At 45.5% G+C, this 21,461-nt stretch overlaps 1 protein-coding gene across 8 annotated transcripts in view; it reads right to left on the minus strand.

The window, feature by feature from the left end:
* Nucleotides 1–1,890: 1,890 nt before the first annotated feature.
* LOC125398825 (histo-blood group ABO system transferase 2) overlaps nucleotides 1,891–21,461 on the minus strand; it is a 44,917-nt gene continuing 25,346 nt past the window's right edge. For 5 of the 8 annotated variants that reach the window (XM_087899834.1, XM_087899832.1, XM_087899833.1 and 2 more), the window contains 6 exons: nucleotides 12,762–12,831; nucleotides 12,065–12,121; nucleotides 10,709–10,756; nucleotides 6,071–6,106; nucleotides 5,435–5,569; nucleotides 1,891–3,303 (listed from right to left, as the gene is read on the minus strand). In XM_087899834.1, coding sequence (XP_087755960.1) covers nucleotides 2,613–3,303; nucleotides 5,435–5,569; nucleotides 6,071–6,106; nucleotides 10,709–10,756; nucleotides 12,065–12,121; nucleotides 12,762–12,831 — 1,037 coding nt within the window. In that variant the 3' untranslated portion in view covers nucleotides 1,891–2,612. Of the gene's footprint in view, nucleotides 3,304–5,434; nucleotides 5,570–6,070; nucleotides 6,107–10,708; nucleotides 10,757–12,064; nucleotides 12,122–12,761; nucleotides 12,832–15,262; nucleotides 15,437–21,461 lie in introns of all 8 variants that reach the window. The other 3 variants (XM_087899838.1, XM_087899835.1, XM_087899837.1) reach the window with 2 other exon arrangements.

The raw sequence follows: 21,461 nt of genomic DNA on the forward strand, positions 1-21,461 counted from the left end.
GATTAAATAACTCTCCTGGCCATAAAAAAAATCTGTCTGTATCCACTATCTTACATTTTGTAGATCCACGGAAGGTGCCCAAAGTTTGAGAAATTTACCAATATCCTCTATCTTACATTTTGTAGATCCACGGAAGGTGCCCAAAGTTTGAGAAATTTACCAACCACAGAAGAGAAGGTAAGACACCACAGTCTACTTCACATGTGTTGGAGATATTCTCAGTGTCTCACAAACACACAAGGAATCGAAATCAACCATCCAGGCAACTTCCTTTTGCAAAAGAACGCTCCACCACACAAACACTGAGCAAGCACACCAAGCAGGAAGTTCACTTGTTTTTGTGGTAACACAGGTCATGAATGAGCCTTATCCTATTGGTAGGAGCCAGACCTCAGAATTGATGTGATTGGCTAATTCATAATTGCTGAGAAAGGGAAGGGTGTGATAGGAAGTTGTCTCGGGCGTGACCAGGGCTTGGCAGGGAGCACATATGTGTCGTGTCAGGATGGTGCAGGTTTATTAAATATTGGCCATTGGCAGTTTATCAGGCTTTAAGAGAGGAAAAAATTGCCAGGAGCGTTGACAGGAAAAGGGGGTGGATCTCCATGAGTTCCAGGCATCTCTGTTCTAGGAGCAAATTCCAGGTCCACTGTTGTGGGGACACTCGTCAAAGAAGACTGGTCAGACATGGGTTTAAGCCAAAAGAAAGACTTTACTAGTTGGCTTATGACTAAACTAGGTGTTCGGGACCCTCGTGTAGTCCTGAGCCTTTCTCAGGGTGATCTTTTAAGCACAAAAACCATATTCTGGCCAATGGGTGGTAGTACACACCAGCATTTGGGAGGGCAGAGACAGGCAGACGTCTGTGAGTTCAAGGCAAGCCTGCTCTATAAGCGAGTTCTAGGACAGTCAGGACTGTTATACAGTTAAACCTTGCCAGGGTGGGTTAAAAAAAAGCTATCGTTATACTCTGGGTTTTCTGGGTTGATATGCTTCAGTTAATAAGAACAGTCGGTCAAAAGCAGAATTACAGAAGCTAAAAAGCAACGTTAGTACATTCTGAGAGCTTTGATGGATTGGGCCTTTATTTTAGTTTTGGCAGGTGGTGTTGTCTACGTGCTGAGTTTTCCAGCCTGAAAGGTACTCTCATCATGGAGTCAGTTCTAAGGTCTGAGACTCTGTTACACAGCCAGGAATCCACAGGGAATCCTGCTACAGTGTGCTTCTCACACTGTGAGAGATGGAAAACCAGCAAGGACACACAAGGTCCTCAGGGCCCAGACACCATCTCGGAACAAGATACATGTTGGGTTATTTTTGTTCTTGTTTTGCTTTTTACTTTTTTATTATTAATTAAATGTATTCATTTATTCTACATCCCAACCAGTTTCTCTCTCTTCTCTCTCTCTTCCCACTTTACTCCATCCCATCTCAATTCACTCCTGCCCTGTTTCTGTTTAAAGAAAAGGGCAGGCCTCCCATGGGTGTCAACAGAGTATGACATATCAAGTTGAAGCGCCTCCCTTTGTATTAAGGCTGCACAAGACAGCCCAGTATGATGCTTCCTGGAAGTCAGCCAAAGCATTAGGGACAGACCCTGCCTCCACCACTAGGTGTCCCACAAGTAGATCAAGATAAACGGGGGTTTTAAGAAAATTAAGAATGTCAGAGCTAAGCATGGTGGCATGCTTGTAATCCCAGGACTCTGGAGGTAGAAGCAGGAGGATCAGAAGTTCAAGGCCATCCCTGGCCGCATAGTGAGGCTCAAACCGGCTGGAGCTACTCAAGATTCTGCCTTAATAAAAAGCAAGTGACAATACCCCGCCCTATCATCCACCCAAAATGTAAATTTGATGCTGGGAATGGAGTTTGATCACAATACTGTAAAAGAAAAGAAAAGAAAAGTAACAATCTCTTTATTTGGAAACTTCAAATGAAATCCAGAGTATAAAAATAATGTAGTGGACCCAACGCTCAGCAAGTTCAGTCATGTGTGCCCTAGGAGAATCTGGACTGGGATCGAACTTCAGTGGCAACCTGCTCAAATAGCATCCACGGGGTCCTGGTTTCAATCCCAAGCACCTCAGATAAAGAGAAAGAAAATTAAAAACTTCCTATATCATCGACAAATACACTTATTCCCAGGATGGATAACTACCTATTGCCACACGTACCAAAACTGAGTAGAGGTGACGGTCACAGGTTGCTGATCTGCCAGCTGGGCTGAACAGGAGCTAAGCACCTCTGAGGCCTGCAGGCTGTCAGGCTCCCTGCCCTCCTGCCTCTTCCCATGCACACTGACCAGAAGAGGAAGAAACAAGCTGAGTGAGGATGCCCAGGCCCTCAGGTAACTGCATGACAGAGTTTCTCCTGTTTCTGAAGGCTCCAGGACCAACAACCCCTTGAGGAGAAGGAGCTTAGGGCCGCAGTGGGAAGTGGAAATGGCTGTCAGTCTAGGGCCTCAGAATGTGGTAATCCAAGTGGTGCTGGGCCTGCCAGACCCTGAGGTGGGGTAGAAGGTGACACTTCATTAATGTCTCTCAAATCTTCCCAGTTCCACACAGCCTGGGGTGACCCAGGATATAAGCCTGGCCTCTCCGATAGGAATCCAGCTATCTGTTCCTGATCGCCTGGTGGTTCTTGGGCACAGCCACGTATCTCAGCTTCCTCATGACGGAGGGCCAGCCCAGCAACTGCTGGTCCCACATGTACTCTGGGGACAGCACCTTTGTAGGCTTGTGGGACAGCAGGTACTTGTTCAGATGACTCTCATCATGCCACACGGCCTCGATGCCATTGGCCTGGTCCTCCACCATAGCCTGATGGCAGGCCTTGGTGAGACGGTACACCTCCATCACTGACCCCCCAAAGAAGGCCCCCATGTAATAAAAGTCACCCTCGTCCCGGGGGATGTAGGCCCGGGACTTCGGCCGGCGCTCGTAGGTAAAGGCCTCGCGGCTGCTTCTGTAGAAGCCAGGATGCAGGGTGCCGAAGAGTGCGGAGAGGATCTCCACACCCACGTGGTCTTGGAACTTCATGTCCACGTCTGCACACACCAGGTAATCCACCTCATGCAGAAAGCGCCGCTCAGAGAAGTGGCTGATCATCTCCATCCTGTGCATGGACACATCCTGCCAGCGGGAGTAGTTGCGCACAGTCAGCACCGCCAGCTTCCGTCCTGCCCCCAGGGGCACCTGCGGCACCTCGGCAGGACGGTCAGTGAAGACATAGTAGACGACCTTGTGTCCCACCATGAAGTGCTGCTCTGCTGTCTCCAGGAACAGTTTCAGGAACACCACATACCTGTGTAAGATGACAGAGGGGTAAGCCGAGGTTTAACACGGCTAGGTCAAGACTAACCAGGGCAGGGGCCCAGCTGCAGAAACCATGGCTACCGGCTACCCTGAGACTTGAAGCAACAGCACCCCTGCTCTACAGCTGTCCTGAGCAGTCTACAGGCTATGTCTCACCTCACCCTCCTTTGCTTCAGAAGGGACTAACATCATTACCACATATTAGCAAGGAATGCTGAGGTAGAGACCTGGAAGCTTCTAGTCAGGAAGCAGAGATGACTCCAGACATGGGGATCCAGGCAGATGCCCTGCCGGTATCTCTTGTCTTGGCAGGCCCCTCAGCAGGCCACCTCTCCATGAGTCTGTCACCCTCCCACCAAAAGTGACAGCTCCCTCCCAACACATTCCACATCCCACATCCCACATCCTTGCATTGGCCTGAGCAGAGCCTGTGCTTACAGGGCCCCACTTGCTAAACCCTGGCAAACTGGATGAATCTGTAAGGGCCTGGTACCCACACCCCTCCTTTGGGGTACCCTCCAGGCCCTGTCTCAGGAAAGGAAGGGGTCTCTGTATCCCAGATCTTCCTCATTAGAGACTTGAAAGTGTTGGGGAGAAGGCACTCAGTAACTCACTATGTCCCTAAGTCTCATTCCACATTCAGTCCACCAGAGGAAGAAATCATCTCAGACTATGCAGGGAAGGGAGACAGACACCCTAGATAGAAGGGCAAGCCTATCCCAAACCCTCAGGTACACTAGTGAAAGCTTCTAACCTGAATTCTAGGTTCTCTCCCAGTCTAGGTTTTCACTTGCTTCATATGGCTGCTTTTCCCAGGGTCATGTTTCCCACCATGGGAACAGCGATCCCCATCACCTGGCATGTGTGCCAAGCCCTCCCCACCTGTCATAAACAGGCAATTGGCTGTTTTCCCTGTGCAAAGGTGTGACACTGGGCTCCCAGCTAGTTCCTTCAGAGGCTTTCTTCCTACAGGTCAATAACCTACAGACACCTAGCAGGGCTCTTGCTCTTGCACACAGCAGCACCCAGACAAGGTAATGTTTGTATCTTGTTACTGTCAATTGCTAGTTACTCCCTAGTAACTGCAGGCAATCTCAAGGTGCCTGAGATCCTTCCAGCTGAGCCCCAAACCTTTCTGAGGTCCGATTGGTACAAAGGTCTCAGATCTACCCTTGAACCTAGCCCTGCAAGGAAGCATACAGAATCCTCATATGCAGACTACACAAATGCCTCTCTCAGTTCCCCTACAGCCTTCCACAGTACAATGTTGCCCTGACCTGATGCCCACAGGCCCCCACAGGCCCCCACAGGCCCCCACAGGCTCCCACAGGCTCCCACAGGCCCCCATAGGCCCCCACAGTCTCCCACAGGCTCCCACAGGCTGCCACAGGGCAAGGTTCTTGCCTGAGGCCTAAAGTCAGCTTGATCCAGAGTCCCAGAACTATGCCCTACCTCCAGGTTTAAGCTCTCACTCAACCATTTCTGCCCTTTTCCTGCATCCGAGGATGCTTCAGTGGCAACAGCTCTGCTGGTACCCTGTCCCTGCCAGCCCTGAGGATGGGGATCCTCACCTGATGTATGTGCTGAGCGATGCAAATGGCATCTGCCTGAGAGCACAGAGGCCTGGAGGCAGTTGGCCTGGGGTTCTTAAAGGAGGCAGGGCTGGGTTTATTCCCCTGTGAGTCCATCAGTAGTCAGGAAGGTGGCAGAGTGAACAAGCCGTACTCCCTACTGCATCCTGAATACAAGCATGGAACTTATATCTAGGCATGTCTAGCCTCCACCTTTACCATTGTGCACGTATGTACATGTGTGTGCATGGCCATTGTATAGATTCATGTTTATTTGCTTGTGTGCCTGTGTGGAGGCCAGAGGTTGACTTTGGGGGTCTTCTGTCATTTTTCCTTTCTGTTCTTTGGACAGGGTCCCTTCTCTGACTCTGAAGCTCAGTGTTTGCCTATGCTGTCCTGAAAGCTGCCTGGATCCACTTGTCTCTCCCCTCCACCTTCAGTACTGGGATGCCCGGCCTTTACATGGGTGTTGGGGATCAAACTCAGGTCTTCACAGCCCTGAAGAAAGTGCTTTAGACACTAGCCATCTCTCCAGCACCCACTGCTTACTTTTTGATGGCAAACACGGTCAGTCCAATGGTGGTGTTCAGAAGCCTGAACTGCTCATTCAGGATGTCGATGTTGAAGGTCCCCTCCCAGATGATGGGAGCCAGCCAAGGAGTCAAGACAAGGACATCTTCTCTACTACATGGGAGGAGAGCAAGAGGAAACATGTGACCAAACATGTCTGCAGGAACCCTTCTCAGATTCCACACCCTCAGCTTTCCCCAGGGCTGCCACCATCCCCGAGTGTGGACTGGGCCAATCAGCAGCAACTCTCACTGACTATCCACCACCCCACTCAACCAAGTAACTGAGTTTACTACCACTGCAGCCACCACATCTCTGAAAACCCTGGTGACAGAGACAGGGAACAATGAACAGAAGCCCAGATAGGAAATGAGAGCCAGAAGATGTTCTGTGTTCCAGAATGAGACAACCTTAAATCTCGGAAAGGGTTGCTGAAGTGAGTGCAAAGAGAATCATAACTGGGTTTTTGTTTTTTCTCAGTTCTTGGTTTTTCCAGTGCTGGAGACTGACCCAGGGCCTCAGGTGTACTTCTGAACTATTCCCGGCTGCAAGCAAATCGTCCTTCCATACCTTTACGACTCCTGCACTACACATGCACTGACTAGATCTACTCACCTGGGTGTTAGCACCTTTGGCTGAGCGTAGACCATCCTGCAGTAAGAAAACACCAGAACTCAAGGTGACATGAAAGTCCCTGGAATGCATGTCACTGGCATCTGTGCACCAGGCACACAGACCTGTGCAAGTGGTGGCCATCATGTCTGTCCATGGTCCTGAGAGTTGAGAATGAGCTGAAGCAGGAAGATCACAGTCTTGACCGAAAGTCAGGAGAGAAACCATGGTATCTCCTACCCCACTTAAGGATAGGAGAGACAAGGACTACTTAAATTCACAAACCTGATGGGACCAAGCAGTTTTGTCCCTGGTAGATGCTGGCCACCCCACCTGGGCCAGCAACCGGCCTTGATCCTCTCCTGGCTGGTGGCACACGAAGTCCTGGCTCGCTCTGTCTGCTATGATTTATGGCATGAGAGGGACCCTGACGGGTCCCATGGCATATAAGGACCTGGTATGGCACCAGAGAGACCATTGTGGCAGATAGGGCCAAATCACGATGGGTGACAAATACACCATGTAGACAAAATTTGAGTGTGGACTTTATTGAGGGTCGGGTAGAAGGAACGGAAGGAAGGGAGGGAGAGAAGGAAGGAGAGAGAATCAAAGGCCTGTTTCCATCTTCAGAAGAGCAGGGAGGGAAAAACACAGTCTGTTACAATACACAGAGGACCAAGAAGTGAGTGACCAGTCATAGGGCAGGACACACCATTCTCTAGGGCCTCTATATGGGGCCAAAACAACAAGTCCCTCCCCCACCTGCCTCAGCTTCTCTAGTCAGCCAGCAGGAGAGTTTCCTGCAGGTAGGCTGCCCCAATATCCATCCCCATTCATTGGACCCTGCAAGCTACAAGCCCCACCCTGTCCCCAAACATGCCTATCATCCTGCAAATGCAGTGGAGTTCTGAAACACAGTCTGCTACAATGCAGAGAGGACCAAGAGGGTGAATGACCAGTCACCCAGTGGGGGCCTCCAGATGGGGGCAAAGCCCTGGGCTTCTCTCTTACAATACAGAGAGGACCAACAGAGAGAACCACAAGAACCATGAGGGAGGACCAAGAAAGGAACTCTAAAGTATAACCTGTGGCTGCACAGAGCGGACCAAGAGAGCAGGCTAAGAGAGACCTCAGTGGCTCCCTAAGACACAGAGAGTGACGATATAAAGCAGATCGAGAACAGTTCCTAGAGATGAAAACAAACACAGCAAGGATTGGACCAAGACACTGCCAGCATCAATTGAAGGAAGAGACGGGTAGGCGCCAATGCAAGAATTCTTTCAACAACCTAAAACACAACATGGTAACACAGGAACCCAGTGGTTATACAACAGGAAGACTTGATCATCCAAATCCAGAAGAAACAGAAGAAAATGGTTTTAAATGTAACCTTATGAAGATGACGGAGACCTTTAAAGAGGAAGTGAAAAACTCCCTTAAAGAAACGAAGAAAAAGATAAAGAAAAATTGGAAGAATTTAATAAATCCCTCAAAGAAACCCCCCCAAAACCATGAAAAAACAATCAAACAGGTGAAGCAAAGAATATGTGATTGAATACTGAAATAGAGGCAATAAAGAAAACACAAACCAAGGAAATTCTGGATTTGAAAAATCTGGGTAAATGAACAGGAACTACAGAGGCAAGCATAGCCAACAGAATACAAGAGCTGAAAGAGAGAATCTCAGGTGTTGAAGATACTATAGAGGAAATCAATTCATTCTATCAAATAAAATATAAAATTCAACAAATTTTTAACACAAAGCATCCAGAAAATCTGGGACACTATGAAAAGACCAAACCTAAGAATAATAGGGATAGAAGAAGGAGAACTCCAGCTCAAAGGCACAGAAAATATAATCAACAAAATCACAGAAGAAAACTTTTCCAACCTAAACAAGGATATCCCTATGAAGGTATAAGAAACTTACAGAACACTAAATAGACACTCATAGTTAAATAATAATCAAAACGCAAAACAAACAGAATAAAGAAAGAATATTAAGAGCTGCAAAGGAAAAAGGTCAAGTAACATATAAAGGTAGACCTAACAGAATTACACCCAACTTCTCAATGAAAAGCATAAAAACCAGAAGGTCCTGGGCAGATTGCTGCGGATGCAAGCTGAGACTACTATACCCAACAAAGGTTTCAATCACCATTGATGGAGAAAATAAGATATACCATGAAAAACCAGATTTAAACAATGTGTATTCAAAACCTAACCCTACTAGAAGGAAAACCCCAACCCAAGGAAGTTAACTGTGCCCACAAAAACACAGGCAACAGATAACCTCCCACCAGCAACCCCCCTCACCCAAAAAGGGAAACACACATGCACTACCACTGAAAAATGACAGGAATTAACAACCACTGATCATTAACACCTCTTAATATCAATGGACTCAATTCCAGTGGAAGGGAAAGAGGAGGAGAGGAGGGGAGGAGGAGAAGTACTTGAGAGAATGGGATAGTCGTGTTGAAGAAAGGTTAGAAATGAGAACAAGGAAAGAGATATTCTGATTGAGGGATCCATTCTGGGGTAGTAAGAAACCTAGCACTAGAGAAATTCCTGGGAATCCACAAGGATGACCCCAGCTAAGTCCCTAAGCAATAGAGGAGAGAGGATCTGATCTTAACTTGCCCTGTTATCAGACTAATGAATATCTTAAATATCACCATAGAGCCTTCATTCAGCAACTGATGAAAACAGAGTCAGAGGTCCACATCAGAACACTGGACTGAGCTCTCAAAGTCCAGTTGAAAAGTTGAAGGAATGAGAATATGAGCAAAGAGGTCAAGACCATGATGGAGACACATACTGAAACAGTTTATGTGAGCTAATTGGCGCTCACCAACTCCAGCTGGACAGGGAAGGAACCAGCATAGGACCAAACTAGTCTCTCTGAATGTGGTTGACAGTTGCATGGCTGAGGCAGATGGAGGGGCCACTGACAGTGACACCAGGATTTTTGGGAACCCATTCTCTTTGGATGGATGTCTTTCTCAGCCTAGATATAATAGGGAGGGCCTTGGACCTTCCCCAAAACCTTACCTTCTCTGTGGAGTGTGAGAGGTGGGGTAGGGGGTAGGGGAGGAAATGGGAGGAGGGGAGGGAGTGGGAACTTGAATTGGTATGTATAATGAAAAAGAATAGTTTGTGGAGTGGACAGAGCTTGTCTTTTAAAGGGACAGGGTACTGTTTGCCACGTATGTTGGCGTGACACAGGGTGTGACAAACTGTGCCAGGTTCCCAAGGGAAGGGCCCAGGTGTGCCTTAATACTAACACTGTCTCTGTCCGAGATCAGCCATAACATAGGTGTAAAGTTTCCTCAAAAGGCCTGGGGCAACATATGGCAGTGGGATGTCCCCACAAAGGATGTCAGGCTCCAAGGGACAAGAGTCACCTTTGCTAGTAAGCTGCTTGCCCTATGATGGCTTGTAAATCAGAAAGCAGGGCTGCAGAGATGCTCAGCTGTAAGCGCACAGGCTCCTCTTGCAGAGCAACGGGATTCAGTTCCCAGCACCCACATGGAGACCCACAAAGATGTGGGAGTCCCATCTGTGTGCTGTTATTACCATTAATGAATAAAGAAACTGCTTTGGAACTATAGCAAGGCAGACTTAGGGAGGCAGGGAAAGATAGGCTGAATGCTGGGAGAAAAAAGGGTTGGGTCAGAGAGAAGCCATGGAGCTGCCACCAGAAACAGATGTGCTGAAACTTTGCTGGTAGGCCACAACCTCGTGGTGATGCACAGATTAATGGAGATGGGTTAAATTAATATGTAAGAGTTAGCCAATAAGAAGCTACAGCTAATGGGCCAAGCAATGATTTAAATAATATAGTTTCTGTGTGGTTATTTTGGTTCTGGGAAGCCAGGATGAACAAGTGGCCTCCTACACCACAACAGTCTGTTACTTCAGCTCCAGGGGATCTGAGTTTCTTTTCTGGCTTTTTGGGGCACAGAAATGAATGTGACACATAGACATACATGCAGGCACAACATTCATACACATATAAAAATTAATCTTTTTATTTTAAGACAGAGAAGAAGTCTTGAAATAAACACAGAAAATTTCTGCACAGGGATAAAGTTTGATGACCCCTTAGTGGATGAGTCTGGCCAGTCACATAAGAGAAACCCTACAGAATCCCATCCCTAGGAGGCACTACTAAAAGTGCCCATGCTCACAGGAACAACACAGAACAGGCAAGATGGTTGCCAGGACTCCCAATAGGGCTGGGCAATGGGGAGAGGGTGTTTAACGGACACAGTTTACAAGATGGGATGTTCTGGAGACAGACAGTGGTGATGGCTGCATCACAGCATGAATGTGCTCACTGCACTGAACATTGAGAGGGTGAGGACGGTAAACTCACGTGCTGTGTGTGCTGCCCTGGGAATGGGGTGGACAGCTGTAAACTCAGCTCTGAACCACAGGAGCCAGGCAGACAGTTTAATAGTCAAATGACATGCAGTTAGTCAACACACAGTGTAGGGCTAGGTGCTCCACTTTGGGTACAGGAAGGGACATCCCAGCTGCTTATAATTATACACACACACACACACACACACACACACACACCTCCATCTGCACCCCTCAGTCCAGAGTGACGAGCACCATGTGAAGGTAGGTTACCTTGACAGGGCTACAACTTCCCGGACATCCAGCTCTCTGACAGCCACACTGCAGAAAGAGAACACAGGAGACAGATTTCGACCAGGTACACAGAGACTGGAGGCACTAGTCTGTTACAGTTAAAGAACAACATAATGGTGAACACCCAGACACTCTGTCAACAACAGGAAACCAGACACTGTCATTCCATAGATTCCAATGTCAAACACTGTGGCCAAGGTTCACTGCCCCACACAGCAGCCATTCCTGGGTGGAACCAAGCAGAACACAGCAGATTCTCAGCCCCTCCCATCAAGGAGCAGACTCTCTTCCTGTCCTTGAAGAGAAAAACTAAGGCAGCAGGGCCTGGGTGACTTCAAACCCAGCTTTTGAGAGGCAGGACTAACGTGTAACAGGTCACTGATCTAGAACCTTCCAGCCAGGCTGAGAGTAAGCCCAGTTAGCCCCAGGGATGGGACACCATCAACCACCAGCAATGTGAGAGACCTCCAGGAAGACACAACTGCAGCTGCATAGCCGACCCAGGGACTTTAGAGAGACAGCCATCAAAGGTGTGAGTGCCTCCCAACTCCAGTGAGGGAGGGTGGGGCAGAATGCTTTGCAGCAGTGGAAAACTGACACAAGAGGGAACTGGTGGGAACAAAGAGCAGGCGGGAGGCAGTGTAGTCTAATGGGAAGCACAGCACAGATGAAGACCAAGACCAGAGCTCGGCTCCAGGGCACGCATTGCTTGTGCAGGGATGCTGAGGGGCAGGCTGCTGAGAGGGTCAGCGAGCAGGATCTGAGTTCAGAAAGCCTCCTACCTTCTGTGCTGAAGGATCATTAGCTACTGTAAGGAAAGCAAGGCTGAAACAGACAGGCGAACATATGGTTGATGCAAGGCCACTGCAGGTCCAAGAAAGTAAAGCAAAGCTGAGGATGCCTTCCCAAAAGGCAGACTGACAGGATCTGGTGACTGTGGGGATGGAGGGGCCTCCAACTTGCGTCTGGGGAGATGGGTAGGGAAGAGAAATTGATCTAAGGGCTGCCCATGTAAGTAGGAGAATGAAAATGAAGCCAGAAAAGATAACAGTGTTCCCTAAAAATATATCCCTTTAAAGACAACAGAGGGCAGTTGAGGAAGCTCTGGGCAGCCTAGAGTAGGACTAGACCCATCCATGCAGAAGTACAGGCAGAGGCCACAGCATGTAGCAAAATGTTCATCTAGTCAGTAACCAAAACACTTCCACACATGTATGACAGATACACAAACATGATAGATACACACATATAAACAAATATGATACACACATATTACACACACACACACACACACGATACATACATTTATGACACACACATTCTACAAACACTCACCTAGTCACAGTTTCTTGGTGTCCCAATTCCTGACTTTTGTGGCTCAGGAACCCATAGCTGTGGGAAGGGAGTGCATAGGAGCAGCTGTTCAGGACACAGACCTGAGACTGCATGTCCCTCCCTCCAAAATGCACCACAGTACTCAGCACAGTGAGCACAGAAGTTCCCAATGGGTAGTCAGGGCCCCGTGACAGGAGTAAGCATGCCCACCACATTGAGAGAAGGTGGCAAGAGGAAGGACCCTGGGCACAAGGTCTGGACCTGGACACATGTAACAGTTGCAAACAACCCCTTCTCCATGCCAGGTACCTAGAACCCAAGATCACATCTGGGACTATTTCCTGATTGTGGCTACAGAAGTCCCAGTAGACATGTCAGTGACTTTGCTCTGCGAGGGTTCTCAGACCATCTGCATCTAGAGAAAACTGCCTCTGAGCCCTCAGGCCTACCTTTCTCTCCTTCCCCAGACCCACCCACATAGCTATGGCCAAATGACAGGGCATCTAACCCCAAGATCCCTTTGTGAAATCAAAAGAGGTTTGCAAGAGAGGCTTCACTAAGGAGACCAAAAAAGCTTGACATGTCACTGTGTTGGAGCAAGAGCAGCATCTGACTGATGTGACTGATGTGGTATGCTCGTAGCTCAGGATCCCCATCAGGGTCTCAGGAGCTCTTCCTCACCAGCCTGGATTCTTACCCAAAGAAGACCAAGATGAACATTGTGAGGGGAAGGATTCCAAGGTGAAGCAAGTAGCATTTTTGTCTTCCTGAAAAACAGCAGCATGGGATCCAGTTACTCACCCCCTTCTTGGGCCTGACCCCCCTCCAGGCCTCTCCTGAGATTCAGAGGTTGTTTCAGGACCATACCCACCACTGTGCCCTATCTCAGGCAGCCCCAATCCCAGCTGAGGCTCTAGCTGACTGAGCACTCAGAGGGGAAAGTTGGTTACTTTCTGCTCCTGACTCCAGCTGTTCCCTTGGGCCCTCAGGATCCCCTTGGGCCCCCATGTCCTCAAGCTACTGAGTACTCCTTCAGAAATGAACCAAAATGAATATCTTGGGGTCATTGCTGACTCCTTCAGAGGAGGCTAGGACCAGCTCCCGCTCTGTCCCCTGTAGGCTTACATCCACAAGGACAGCAGTTGGTCTGTGTTGACTGAGTTTTCTGTCCTGCCTGGTTCCCACAATTGTTAAGTCCCAAAGAAATCACACAGAGGTCTACATTAACTATAAACTGATTGGCCCATAAGCTCAGGCTTCTTGTTAACTCTTATAACTTATATTAACCCATTGTTCTTGTCTATATTAGCCACATGGCTCAGTACCTTTTTTGGCGGGATAGGCCACATTTTGCTTCTTCTGTGGCGTGCTCACAACTACAGAAAGAGCTTCCTTCTTTCCAGAATTCTCCTATTCTCATTGACCCGCCTCTACTTCCTGTCTGGTTGTCCCCCCGATACTTCTTGCCTGGCTACTGGCCAACCAGCATTTATTTAAAACATAATTGACAGAATATTACAATTGTCCCGCACCAGGCCTGTTCTAGGACTTTTTCTCACGCTGGGGTTGAAACCCAGGGCTCATGAGTCTTGGCTAAGTGCTCCACCACTGAGCTATGCCCTAATGCCTCAGATGACTGTCACGTCTCTAAAAGTTATGTATTCTCATAATCAAGTTCAAATAGACCTAAAAGACATAGATCTAAATAGACTCATGTGTCACATCTACACAAGCATAGGAACCTCAGTTCAGATCCCCAGAGCCTAGTAAAAGCCAGACATCTGAAATCCCAGCACTCCTGTGATGAGGTGACAGAGGGGTGGGAGAATCCGGAAGCTCACAGTCAGCTAGCCTGCACACAGTGAGGAGCAACAAAGAAACCCTGTCTCAAACTGTCACTCCCCCATGGCTGTCCTCTGACACTCACAGGCACACCCACACTCACAGGATGTGTTTAGAGGTTTATGTCTAAGAAGCCTTACATCTCTCTGTCCCAGTCGGCCAGTTATTTTCCCCTTTAAACCACCTGATCTGGTACTTTTTTCTTATTTTATTTGTCTATTTAGTTGCATGTGTGCGCACTTGCACACGCCATGGAACAGTCATGGAGGTCCCAGGACAACTTGCAAAGGTCGGTTCTCTTTCCACACTGTGAGTTCCAGGGATTGAACCCAGGTCAAGTTTGGCTGCCAGCACCTTTACCCACTGAGCCATCTCATTTGTCACTTCTAACGCTTCCTCTCCACGTCTCCACATCCTCCCGCAATGGAACAGCTGAGATCTAAAAGCTTCTAGAAACAAAGAGAAACTGACATGCGAACTTTCTTTGTCCTCATTACGTTCTCCTCCATGTTTTGGTGGTCACAGGTTATAGAGAAATCTAACTGAAGGTAACATTTCCCCAATATTTAAATAGTTGCTACTTTTTAACTTCTAAAAACAACTCTTTCGGGGCTGAAGAGATGACTCACCACATTAAGAGCACATGGCATCTCACAACCATTATTAACTACAGTTTTAGGGAATCCAATAAGGTCTCTGGCCTTTGAAGGCCCCAAGCACACCACTGGTGCACAGAAATAAATGCAGAAGAATGTTCATGTACATAAATATAAACAATAATTTTTTTTAAAAAAAGCAAAACTCCTGGTGTATTAAAAGGAAAAAGCAAGGCTTTTTAAGGCAAAAGCAAGAAGTAGTGTGTATACTTTTTTGTTCCTTTCTTGTCTGGTTGGGTTTTTTTTGTTATTGTTGATGTTGCTGTTGTTTTGGGGGTGTTTGCTTGTTTTGAGACACGGTTTTTTCCATGTAGCTGTCCTGAAAATCAGTCTGTAAACCAGACTGGGCTTGAACTCAGAGATCCCCTTGCCTCCTGCTCTGAGTGCTGGAATTAAAGGCATGTGCCACCAATGCCACCAATCTTTTAAAGTATAATTTAAATCTAACAAAATATGCCCATTTAATCCAATATGGTTTCTGATATTTTAAGGCACCAAGCATACAATTGGTGCACAGAATTACATACAGACAGATGCTCGTGTACATAAATATAAACAATTTTATATTTAAGATATTGTTTGATGCGCTTTGAACAAGGAACCCCCTTGCTGAGTATGCCTCCTCATCTACATGTGAATCAAGAGACCCATCTGCCCTCTTGGCTGGATGTTTACATAACACAATGCTGTCACTACTCACCACAGGGTCGTGTGAGATCTCTTCATTATTTTTATTGCTCTTTAAAAAATACCCCCAACAGTTTCAACCATTTAAGAAATGACATTCTTCCTGTCACGCCATTCAAAAACCACGTGGTGGGAGCTGGAGAGGTTGCTCAGGAATTAAGCACACTTGCTGCATCATCATGAGGGCCTGGAGTTGGGAATCACAGTAAGCATGTAAAACAAGAATTCCTGAAGGAAGGCCTGTAACCAGGGAACACACACTCTAGGTGTGTGTGTGTGTGTGTGTGTGTGTGTGTGTGTGTGTGTGTGTAAAACTATCAAAATTGAAGAAATATAAAAAATGGATATGTGGTAATTTGACCCATACTCTCATAGGGAGAGGGGTACTATTAAAAGGTCTGACTTTGTTGGAGGAAGTATGTCACTGTGGAGGTTGGCTTTGAGGTCTCATATATGCTCCTGCCACACCCAGTGTCTCAGACCACTTCTTATTGCCTGTGGATCAAGATGTATAACACTCAGCTGCTTTTCCAGCACCATGTCTGCCTGCAAGTCACCATGTCACACAATGTGATAATTGACTAAACCTCTGAAAATTAATCCACCCCAATTTAATGTATTTCTATTATAAGGGTTGCCATGGTCATGGTATCTCTTCACAGCAATAGAAACCCTAAGGCAGGATATATTAACATCTTAAAAAGATAAAAAAAAATAGTTTACCAGGCATTGCACCAAAGAAACACAAGTTGCTCAAAATTTCTTGCTCTTAGAAGAGCACAGATTAAAACCACAGTAACAACTGGGTTTCTGTGAGTCACTGACTAGCCAGGACTTGCTGTTTGTTCTGTTTAGGTATCACCAACCATCAATCACTATTTCTACTTGGAATGAAGAGATGTTAAGTATGATCTGCCAGGTTCTGACAAGCAGGTCACCTTAAGGCATGATGGTTTCCGAGATGTTCATTAAGTCTTCTTGTCAAGAACTGGGGAGACCCACAGAAAAGAGGAAGACCTAGTATGCAGGTACTTTCCAGATCAGTTGATCAGTTCTCCAAGAACTAGTACTTTCCAAAAACCCACGCATCAACCATGCTCTACCAACTCAATAAAACCATTGTATCTAAACTCCAGGATTACTTTGTCTGGTGGGGGCCCTCTCTACTTCCCAGGACTCTTCACCAAATTCTGGGGCTGTGCCTTCCCTGCACTGGCTCTTCTCCTGACACACTGGTTCTCAGACTTGCATATATCAGACCTCTCACTTATATGGAGACTCATACTTCCAAGCTTACCTCCCTTTTCCTGCTCACTGTGGCAGGCATTGTTCTGGTATCTTGGTTGATGATAACTATCAGTGTTCAACAAATATCACTAAATAGATGAATAGAGATTAAACAAGATGGGTAGTCCAAGAACAGGCACTAATTTGTCAAGTTCCTCAAAAACCCTGAACGTTTTTAATCTTCAAGACCTCTGTCTCAGGTCCAGGCATGGACCAGATCCTGAACTGGGGCCTCAAGGTTATGGACACCCACTAAAGAGTGGTCCTAGGAGGTTCCAAGAACAAGGAAAATGACTGTCTCTGACTTGAGGACAGCAATGCAGCACAAGGGCAGAAGGAACCAAGGAGCTGGTTTTCTTCTTATTTTTACTAAAGACTGCATCACAGGTGTCAAAAGTTATTAAATTGTATACATGTTTTACTATATAAGAGCTGTTAACGTTTATTGGGAAGATATAGATTACAAAAGAAGGATAGTGGGGGTAAACAAAGAAAGCACAGAGAACAGCCCAGGAATGCATTCCCAAGGACAGGAGCAGGGATTGAGTTAAACACCTCAGCTCCATTCCCTCTGTGTCTCTCCAAACCTGTCTTTCCACAGCAAAAAGAGAGAAATTTACCCCTTCTCATTCCAAAGACGCACTGAGAGATCAGTGAGCCTAAACAGAGCCTGGCTGAAGGAACACCAAAATTGAGGTGGTTGGAATCACCAGGAATGAGTGACCCCACTTTATAATCATATTTTTCAACCTCAACTTTGCCCTAAGAGGCTCCATCAACTACCTAGCACCACCCATTCAGCCTAGAATGATAAATGATGTATTCCTGGGAATAAAAAGTGAGTCACCCTATGAGGTTATGGGTGTGAGTTGAGACTATAGGGGCATCTGGGCAAATTAAAATCAAACTTGAGTGACCTCTGTGAGTCTAGGCCTCTGAGCCAGCAACCCTGTGGGAGCAGCCCAGAGTGAGTGACCTCTGCAGTAGGAGACAGAGACAGCACTGTCTGTGGGACCAGGCCCAGATCAGCAACCTCCTTGGGAACAGGCCCAAGCCAGGGGCATGCATGAGAGCAGACTCGAGCCAGCGATCTCTGCTGGAGCAGTAACAGGCCCGAGCATGTGACCTCAGCCAGAGCAGACCCAAGTCAGCGACCTCCACAGGACCTGGCCCAGGTCAGTCACTTCTGCAGGAGCAGGTTCGAGACAGGGACACTCACGGGAACAGGTCTGAGCCAGCCACCTTTGCTAGAGCAGGTCCAAGTCAGTAACCTCCATGAGAGTAGGCTCAAACCAGACACCTCCACAGGAACAGGTCTGAGACAGTGAACTCCATGGAAGCAGGCCTGAGTCAGCGACCTCTATGGGAACAGGCCTGAGCCAGGGACCCCCATGGGAGTAGGCCTGAGCCAGGGACCCCCATGGGAGTAGACCCAAGCAAGTGACCTCAATGGGAGCAGGCCCAAACAAACTCCAGGATTGTAGAGCAAACTCTGGGAACACCGAGCGACCTCTGGGAGTGCCAACTGAACTCCCAGGTGGCAGGAACCATGTCCCAAACTCCACCATGAGGAGCAACCATCTAAGCCTTGAATCCACTGGCACCTAGAAGAGCGATCACCAGAGACAGGGCCACAACTATATCAATCAGAGGAAAAGAGGGGTAGACGAGGTAAGAACTTACAAAAACAGCAAGACTTGAACACCCCAATACAAAAGAAGTAAAAGAAAATAACCTAAAAATAACTTTAGGAGAATGTTTGAGGACCTTAAAGCAAAAATGAAAACTTCTCTCAAAGAGATGGAGGGAAAGACAAACAAAAAAATGGAGGAAACCAACAAATCCCTTAAACAAAACCAAGTAACAGCAATCAAACAGGAAAAAGAAATGATCCAAGACTTGGAAACTGAAAGGGATGCAATAAAGAAAGCACAAACTGAGGGAATCTCGGAAATAAAAAAATATAGGAAAATGATCAGGAACCACAAGTGCAAGCATAAACAGTAGAATACAAGAGATAGAAGAGAGAATTTCAAGTGTTGAAGATACAATAGAGGAAATAGACTCATCAATCAAAGAAAATGTTAAATCTAACAAAAGCCTAACACAAAATATCTAGGAAATGTTGGACAGAAAGAAGAGATGAAACCTAAGAATAATAAAGAAAGAAGAATGAGAAGAAGTTCAAGTCAAAAACACAAAAAAATATATTTAACAAAATCATAGAAGAAAACTTTCCAACCTAAAGAATGATATGTCTATGAAGATACAAGAAGGTTACAGAATATCAAATAGGCTGGACCAAAAAAAAAATCCCCTCATCACATAATAATCAAAACACTAAACATACAGAATAAAGAAATATTATTAAGTGATGCAAAGGAAAAAGGCCAAGTAACATATAAAGGCAGACCTATTAGAATTACACCTGACTTCTAATTGGAAACAATGAAAGCCAGGTGGTCCTGGTCAAGCATTATGCAGACATTAAAAGACCACAGATACCAGCCCAGACTACTATACCCAGCAAAACTTTCAATGACCATAGATGGACAAAACAAGATATTCCATGACAGAACCAGATTTAAGCAATACCTAGCCACAAACCAGCCCTACACAAAGTACTTGAAGGAAAACTCCAACCCAAGGAAGTTAGCTATCCACAAACATACAGACAATAGATAATCTCACAGCAGCAAGTCCCAAAGAAGGAAAAAACACACACAATAACATCACCAACAATGAAAACTAAAATAACAGGAACTACCAATCTCTGGTAATTAATATCCTTTAATATAAATGAACTCAACTCATCTATAGGAAGACACAGGCTAAGCAATATGAAACACAATATGAAAACACAATCCATCCTTCGGCTGCATACAAGAAACACACATCAACCTCAAAGACATCACCTCAGAATAAAAGGTTTGAAAAAAATTTCCAATCAAATGGACCTAAGAAACAAGCTGGTGTATCTATCCTAATATTTAGCAAAATAGACTTCAAACTAAAATCAATCAAAAGAGACAAAGAAGGACATTTCATATTGGTCATAGGAAAAATCCATTAAGAGGAAATCTCAATGCTGAACATCTATGCCCCAAATACAAGGGTACCCTCATATATAAAAAAAAATTTACTAAAGTTTAAATAACACATCAAACTCCACACACTAATAGTGGGAGACTTCAACACCCCACTCTCCCCATTGGACAAGTTTGTCAGACGGAAACTTAACAGAGAAGGAAATTAACAGATGTTATGACTCAAATGGACTTAACAGACATTTACAGAACATTCCATCCAAACATAAAAGAATATACCTCCTTCTCAGCACTTCATGGAACTTTCTCAAAAATTGATCACATACTAGGTAACCAAGCAAACCTCAACAGATAAAAAAAAATTAGAATAACCCCATGTATCTTATTGGATCACCATGGCTTAAAATTAGAATTCAACAGCAACACTAATTTCAGAAAGCCCACAATTCTCACCCAAATCACCAATGGGTCAGGAAAAAAAATAAAGGAAGATATTAAAGACTTCCTAAAATTCATTGAAAATGACCAGACAGCATACCCAAATTTATGGGCCACAATGAAATCAGTGCTAAAAAGAAAGTTCATAGCTCTAAATGCCTATATAAAGAAGCTGGAAAAATCCCACACTAGTGAGTTAACCTGAAAACTCTAAAACAAAAAGAAGCAAACTCAACCAAGAGGACTAGACAGCAGGAAATAATAAAATTGAGAGCTGAAATCAACAAAATAGAAGCAATGAAAAAACAATACAAAGAACTAATGAGACAAAGAATTGGCTCGTCGAGAAAATCAACAAAAGTGATAAACCTTTATTTAAACTAACCAGAAGGCAGGGAGAGGATATCCAAATGAACAAAATCAGAAATGAAAGTGGGAACATAACAACAGACAACAGAGGAAATACAGAGCATCATCAGGTCATACTTTGAAAACCTGTACTCCACAAAGTTGGAAAACTTTAGGGAAATGGACAATTTTCTGCATAAATATCAGTTACCAAAATTAAATCAAGACAAGATAAGCAAATTAAATAGACCTATAACTGTCAAAGAAATAGAAACAGTCATCAAAAGTCTTCCAACCAGAAAAAGCCCAGGTTTTAGCACAGAATTCTAGAAGATTTTCAAAGAGCTAATACCAATACTCCTCAAATTGTTCCACACATTAGAAACAGAAGGAACACTGACAGACTCTTTTTATGAGGCTACAATTACCCTGCCCAAACCACATAAAGACATTACTATGAAAGAGAATTACAAACCAATCTCACTCATGAACATTGATGCAAAAATACTAAATAAAATACTGTCAAATCAAATCCAAGAGCACATCAGAACCATCATCCACCATTAGACCCATCAGAACACATGACAAAAAAGGTTTCATCCCAGAGATACAGGGGTGATTTAACATATAAAAATCTGTCAATGTAATCTACCATATAAACAAACTGAAAAAAAAGATCATCTCATTAGATTCTGAAAAGGCCTTTGACAAAATACAATTCATAAAAAATGTCTTGGAGAGAGCAGGGATACAAGGAACATATCTAAACACAAGAAAGGCAATATACAGCAAGCCAACAGCCAACATCAAACTAAATGAAGAGAAGTTCAAAGCAATTCCTCTGAAATCAGGAACAAAGCATGGTTTTCCACTATCTCCATATCTATTCAATATAGTTCTTGAGATCCTAGCTAGAGCAATAAGACAACAAAAGGAGATCAAGGCTATACAAATCAGAAAAGAAGAAGTCAAACTCAACCCATTTTCTTCCAGGCTGCCCTAATATATAACACAGATAACAACATACCTAAGCCTCCAACACCAGATACTCACTTAACCCCCACTTTGCATGTTTATTCCCAACCTCTGGTG

This window comes from Myodes glareolus, chromosome 21 (assembly GCF_982192425.1).
Source record: "Myodes glareolus chromosome 21, mMyoGla1.1, whole genome shotgun sequence".
NCBI classification, from domain to species: Eukaryota; Metazoa; Chordata; class Mammalia; order Rodentia; family Cricetidae; genus Myodes; species Myodes glareolus.